Source organism: Ptychodera flava, chromosome 15, assembly GCF_041260155.1.
Source record: "Ptychodera flava strain L36383 chromosome 15, AS_Pfla_20210202, whole genome shotgun sequence".
Lineage (NCBI taxonomy): Eukaryota > Metazoa > Hemichordata > Enteropneusta > Ptychoderidae > Ptychodera > Ptychodera flava.
The window spans coordinates 18,518,708-18,525,803 of NC_091942.1; the positions used below are offsets into that span (position 1 = coordinate 18,518,708).

Here is a 7,096-nt window from a genome sequence, read left to right on the forward strand (position 1 = left end):
ATCTGCAATTTTGTATTTTTGCAGAAATTTTTTCTTGGGGCAATTTTTGCCATTTTTGGTCAAAAAATATGTTCCTCAAAAACTACCTGTCTGATAGCTTTGATATTTGGTGCACAGGTTCCTTGGAGTTATCTTGTTTATGATGTATAACAATAATGATGAAATCTGCAATTTTGTGTTTTTTAGGCAACTTTTGCCAGTTTTGGTCAAAAAATTTGGTTCTCAAAAAAGTACTCGTCTGATAGCTTTAGTTGACATGTTCTTTGGGATAATCTCAATGTTATATGCTCAAATTATGATGAAATCTTCAATAATGTATTTTTGCAGCTATTTTTGCCATTTTTGTCTGGCCATTGAAATGAGCTATCAAAGATTTCCGCCTTCTTCATCAACATGTGTCAAAAATAGTTATTCTCTACATAACAAAACGGAGCTATATCGGCCGCTAGGTCGCTTGTTATTCTAACGAATTATTAAAAAAGAAATACATGCATTTTTTAAAAGGAAAGTAAGAAAATACATGCCTCTTGTTTTTGAGAAAGATAAATTTATTCCAACAAAGGGGTGAATTAAACACAGGGCAACTAAAGAGCGCCCTCTATTGATCATTATGAGATGGAATTAATGACGATGCTCCTCATTAGGATAATGGTTACAAACGTATTTCAATGGTCAAAAATAGTTCATCAAAAACCTTTTTTCACCTTTCTCTACATATTTAAGATAAAGGGCCATTGTTCTTTACAAAGTCCAGTGTTTTAGTTTCCTTTGATCTGTTCAGAGCTGGCAATTGATTTTATATTAGGTGTTGAAAAGCAGCCTCATTTATAACTTAAAACTTGATTTTTTGACACTTTTCAGAATTGGACTTGTTGCCATGGTTCGGTACATTTTTGGGTTCACTGTGGCAAGGAGTTGAAATCGGTATCATCATTGGCATTGGTATTGATCTCTGCATGCTTCTGTACGCACAAGCCAAACCTGACATAGAGGTAAGCCCTGCCATCACAGTGGAGGTGGCATTCAGCAAGCTTGTCATTTTACTGGCCAACTCATGTCATCGATCACTGCATTCCTTGAAGGTGCCAAGCCAATAGCCCTGTTTAGAGTCAACTTTTGAGCAGGACACAACAGGATTGTGCGCAACAACAATGGTGAAAGCATAAAGTCCATAAGCCAGATTGCTTGTTGAAAACTACCATTCCTTCGGTGCCTCAAGTAGTTATGAACTAAAGCCTTTGTTTCAATTGTCAAATTTAGCCGATCTAAATGCCCACCCTATTGGTGAGCAAGTTCAGTTACTGTGTGTTATCATTATATTGCAGAAAATGAATGACACTTTCTGTAGGATTTTCATCATTTTACCAAAACAGCTTACTGCAGTCATATCTGGATATCCATTATACCTCTGTGAATTATAAGAAATTGGAAACAAATAAGTAGAAACACACAGAAAGTGGAAAAAATGTTACCATTTGCCCAGTAAAACTGGTAAAGAAGCAGTAGGCATAGGTACTAGTTATGAAACTTTTGTTAAAACAGGCAACTTTTCACCTTTTGTCTTTTTTTTTTTTTCATCAGATTTCCCAGAAAGAAGTGTCAGTGATTCAGGTAGGCTATGGAATTCATTACCCAGCCGTTGAGCATATCGTGGAAACTGTACAGGAAGAATGCTTGAGAGGCGAAACCCCACAGCCCTGTGTGGTGGATTGTGCCAAAATATCACATCTCGATTACAGTTCAATACAGGTAAACAATTATCACTGCAGAGTTCGCACACATGTAGACTGAGTTCACACTAGACTGAAAGATTCCGTCGCGTGCAGTGCGCTGGAGCGCCTGCACGCGACGGAATCTTTTAGTCAGAGTTCGCACACATGATGTCTGTATGTTAATAATATCTCCCATTGTGGAGAAATGGATTTCTGATTCAACAAGTTTGGAACCTTGAAAAATATGTTCCTTTGGTGTAAAATCAGGTGTTCTCATCAGGGGACAGTGAACTAGGATGGAATTTATCGTCAACCTTACTTTCATTTTCATTGTGTCTCACCTTGTCATAATTTCACCAGTCTGTGCAGAATAAATTACTTTTGAGTACTGTCATAAAAGATGCTAAGGGATTCCATTCTTTTTATCAAAATTAGAATATGAAACTAATTTTCCCTGTGATTCAAATTCTAATTGTTGTAAACCTCTTATTATTTCTAAACACTTTTTCATGCTTTTATACTTTCATGAAACAAAATGATAGTTTCATAGGTCCATAGGTTCATAGGTTCAAAACCATCTTTACCCATTCAGTATATTAAACCTCCAACATAAAATGCAATATTTCAATCAGCAGCTCTCTGCAATATCTCCACCAACTCATATCTTTTTATCTTTTCCCAACAGGCCTTAGTAGACTTATGTACAGAATTCAATCGCAACAATGTTAAATTTGTCTTATCTGGAGCTGGACAGAATCTTCTGGACGCAATCGAAAACGCAAACATACCTCACTTCCAGCACTGTGACACTGTGGATGAAGGAATTAAAGTTGTTAAGGGTATGCCATAAGGTTTTCTTCAAAATTTGTCATGGATGCCGGGATGTGTCCCATTCAGGCATTGGCATTTTCCGCAGACATCATAGAGTGTTTTTTTGCACCTTTCCCAAATGCCTGAACAAAGTTTCCCTGTAATTGAAAGGTTGTATGCCTCCATGTAGGTATACTTGAAAAGACTAACTTTAAAATGTTTTGACATGTACAGAAGCATTGCAGAATATATTTTTGCATTACCTAGCTGAAGATTAAGTTGATCAAAGTTCTGTATGAGAATCAAAGTTCTCTACGAAAAACATGATAGCTGGACACAATTATTTCTCAACGTTAAAATTAAATTTTTCCTGATGTCAGACTTCATTGACTCACCAGACCCAGACGCCACCCACATGTTACTGACTCCGATGAAGGATGAGCCAAACCACAATTTCAAAGAGGATCTGGAAGCTTCGGTGGACAACGGGCGAGCTAAATCTGTAGATGACGCCAAAGTCTAGACGCAGTGATGTAAAACGGAAACATCTCCTCATCTTTAAGTGACTCATTCTTTCATTCTCAAAAAAAAAGATGGATGCTGCACTTGAACTTGGACATGTAGGAGAGTTTGAATTTGTAACTCCAATCATCTGAGGCCATGTTTACATTGAGTTGTATTCTTTGAAGGATTACTTGGAGTTTGAGTGAATAAGCCTCCTACTAGACTTCATACAAGTATATTTACAATAATAGCAAACAGCATTCCTTGCATCTGCCATCTTCAACCATTTTTTAGAATTTCTTTCCAAAATACTTGTTTTTTCCATGACGTTTTTAGAAATTAGAAAGAGTTTGTGTGCTCTGTCCATTTTATTATTACTCACCCATGACATAGCAAGAAAAATATCACATGTCTAATGAAGAGCATAGGGAACATCTTTACCTTTTTCATACCTTTCTTATGTGGATATGTCCAACCTTGCCCTAGAGAACAATAGGGATGTACCGAATTTGGTGGTGAAAGTTATAGGTTTAACCCTTTCACCCCCAGTTCCCTGTAAACAGGTCCAACTTTTCCATGGAAAACAATGGATTTGGGACAAACCATGGTGGTGAAAGGGTTAAGTTAAAGGTGCATGGGTTGAAACACCTGTACTTCACGCTAGTTTTTTTTACGTAAAACCTGTTTGGCATGTGGTATTTTTTCAGCTGTACACCCATCAAACCCAACATAGAAGGCTCTGTAAATTATCTTTATAATATGACACAGCATTTTGCATAGAACCTGTTTTGCACATGGTATTTTCTCAGCTTTAAAAAAGAAGGCTTCATATTTTGTCTTACTTCACAGCTTTAGTTTCTGCTGACAACAGCAAATCCTCAAGACACTCTCAAAGATTTCAAGACTTCCAAGCTCTTTTGTTGTTTTTAGCAAACGTTTCAAAGGGTCTCTCCTCAATTTTCTAGGAACACTTTTGTCAATTATATTCATCAAATGAGGGTCACTTTTTGATATCAAAGTCTTTCACTTCCTACCCTTAAAAATATCCTTTCTTGCTTCAAATATTACATTGTGATTTTAAGGGGGTTGAATTTGGGCTAGGGGATACTTTGTAGGACCATTTTTTGTATTTTACACTTAAAGGGAAGTCCTAATTCTCAATAGGGTCTAAAATCAGTTCCCAACAACAGTCTTGCATCCAATATACGAATTCAGAGCCAGGGTAAATGACATCAGACAGGTCTGTAAATTGAGCAAAGTTAATGTAAGAAGTGATTGCTTGAAAAGCATTGTCATTCTGTTGTCTTTTATGAATCTTGTTAGCCAGTAGATAATGGAAGATTTTGTGATCTCAGTGATCTCAAGCAATACAGAACACTGTGGCATCAGTTCTTTCTAAACTTCAGCACAGTCCCTCTACAATGGTACCATGAGGGGACCATGTCTTCGGCAAGACACTCATTTATGTGCCTTATTTTGTTTGACATTGTGTGTTTATTCTTAGGTTTTTTCTGAGTGTTGCAGTCATCACTGTGTCTTGAATAATGAACAAACATATTCAGAATGAACAAAAAATGCCGTGAAAACATCACAAGCTCAAAGATAATCTGTCTGATAACGGTTCTTTTTGATTGTGGGCAAAAATTGACCTGAGATTTTTCCATGTCTCACAAGTACTCACATTTTTTACTTGTACTGATGCATTCCATTTATCCAATATTATTTTGACTTACGAAACAGTTTAGGTTGAGTATTTGTTAATATAGCTGTTATTATTAGGCCTTTGAACCCTCTATTAAGGGGTAAATCCTGGCATAGTATCACAGGGCATGAGGGGGTCAGGTTTCAATGGGGTCAAGGTATATGAATCTGGCCACAGATGCCTCAGGATGAAGAAGAGAATTAGTTGAAAGACTACAGAAAACAAAGGCAGTAAAATATATCAATATACAGTAGAATTCCATCAAGTTTTTAGAACACTTTGTGGGTTTCTCTAGAAAATGGTGATGTGACAATCGCAAATGATACAAATGTCACCTTAAAGTTTGTAGTTTATAGTTGAACTGCCAAAGAGAAAGCCTGTTAAAAAAGGATGATACTCGGTGATTGGCCAATCTTCTAATTCCACTGTTTACTCAGGGAATTAATATAGTTGAAATCATGTAAACAGGAGTATTTTTTCAAGAATATTTCTGATCCATGAATAACTAATGTTATATTATGATTATGAATATGAACAGAACTTGTTAAAAAAACCATGACTGTATGTATATTTCTAATATTTACATGTATATCCACAAAGAATTTTAAGGCTGATTTTTTTCTGATCAATATGTTAGTAAGTTGTACGTTCATAGATCACATTTTGATTTTCAAGGTATTCTACACTCACTATCACTGAGAAATTTAGGTTTTACTTTTATTAGCGTCAAAAAGTTTTGTCAATGATATTCATTTTATTTTCAGTGCTGTCACTGTACATACTCATCTTACATTTCTTTCCAAGAATTATCTAGTACTTAATCTGATGTAAACTGGACCTATACAGAACAGAAATAGTTTTGTCTAACTTTGACTCTTATTTCATCTTTGAAATATAATTGAATTTATTCATTCAAGAGATTGATTGTAACTTTGATGACAATCTCATATTTCAAGGATCAGATCATGAATTATAATCCAGGTTTCTCTATATTCTCTCATCAGTGAAAATTGTCTACAACATTTGTTAATCAAATCATTGATTTTTGACTAACGAAATAAAATATTGACACTCAAAGTTGTATATTTTGTATTTCACAGAGTGTCTTTGATGGAAGTTGTTTGGAAAGTCTTTACTTTATCAGGCATTGTAGGCAAAATTTTAAGTTTCAAAATTGATGTGATATTTGTAATCTTTTGTTTATGAACACAGACCATATGCTATCAATTTGAATGAAATATTCATTCTAGTAGTTTATTATTTCCTTTTTCTCAAAATTTCTCAAAGTTCTTCCTTTGAGACTTCATTTTAAACATTAATTCAAAACTATAATTTGTTTTTAAGTCTATATAAAATAATGTTATCATTACTATTGTATCATTCATTATTTTCATTTTACCTTCTTTACTGTGACATTGCATTTGTTTTCTTGAATACCTTTTTTAAAGGGTAGGAAATTACCAACAAATGTTGATATGGTGAGTTTTAGGTGAGTTTTACATAGTTACGTAAGTTCAATAATTCATTCATATCAAACGTATACATACAATCTCCCACATAGTAAATACAGTACTGCCTACAGTAAAAGTGAAAATATGAAATTTAGTGAAATCAACAGGTTCACATCTTTGTTATCACTGAAAAATTTAGGTTTTACTTTCATTCATGGTGAAAAGTTTGCTAAAACTTAAACCAATGATAGTCAGTGATATTCATTTTATTTTCAGTGCTGTCAACTGTACATACTCATCTTACATTTCTTTCCAAGAATTATCTAGTACTTATCTGATGTAAACTGAACCTATACAGAACAGAAATAGTTTTGTCTAACTTTGACTCTTATTTCATCTTTGAAATATAATTGAATTTATTCATTTAAGAGATTGATTGTAACTTTGATGACAATCTCATATTTCAAGGATCAGATCATGAATTATATTCTAGGTTTCTCTGTATTCTCTCATCAGTGAAAATTGTCTACAACATTTGTTAATCAAATTATTGATTTTTGACTAACGGAATAAAATATTGACACTCATAGTTGTATATTTTGTATTTCACAGAGTGCCTGTGATGGAAGATATTTTAGCTCCCGTATGGCCATGTATATATATATATATATATATATATATATATATATATATATATATATATATATATATATATATATATATATATATATATATATATATAAAATATGTGTGTGTGTGTGTGTGTGTGTGTGTGTGTGTGTGTGTGTGTGTGTGTGTGTGTGTGTGTGTGTGTATGTGGTGTGTGTGTGTGTGTGTGTGTGTGTGTGTGTGTGTGTGTGTGTATGCGCACCAAGGGAGGCTACTCTTATAGGTTGGAAAAATTGTTCGCCAAGTAG

The 7,096-nt window shown here is 34.3% G+C and overlaps 2 protein-coding genes across 7 annotated transcripts in view; both read left to right on the plus strand.

The window, feature by feature from the left end:
* Positions 1-3,767, plus strand: part of LOC139151420 (sodium-independent sulfate anion transporter-like) — a 37,966-nt gene extending 34,199 nt beyond the window's left edge. For 3 of the 4 annotated variants that reach the window (XM_070724211.1, XM_070724212.1, XM_070724213.1), the window contains 4 exons: positions 862-992; positions 1,582-1,749; positions 2,398-2,551; positions 2,903-3,767. In XM_070724211.1, coding sequence (XP_070580312.1) covers positions 862-992; positions 1,582-1,749; positions 2,398-2,551; positions 2,903-3,045 — 596 coding nt within the window. In that variant the 3' untranslated portion in view covers positions 3,046-3,767. The remainder of the gene's footprint in view (positions 1-861; positions 993-1,581; positions 1,750-2,397; positions 2,552-2,902) is intronic. The other variant, XM_070724214.1, reaches the window with a different exon arrangement.
* Positions 1-6,774, plus strand: part of LOC139151419 (sodium-independent sulfate anion transporter-like) — a 117,528-nt gene extending 110,754 nt beyond the window's left edge. For 2 of the 3 annotated variants that reach the window (XR_011556419.1, XR_011556421.1), the window contains exon 16: positions 4,806-6,774. The gene's annotated coding sequence lies outside the window, so the exon portion shown is untranslated. Of the gene's footprint in view, positions 1-3,762; positions 4,741-4,805 lie in introns of those variants that run through there. The other variant, XR_011556420.1, reaches the window with a different exon arrangement.
* The last annotated feature ends 322 nt before the right edge of the window (positions 6,775-7,096 follow it).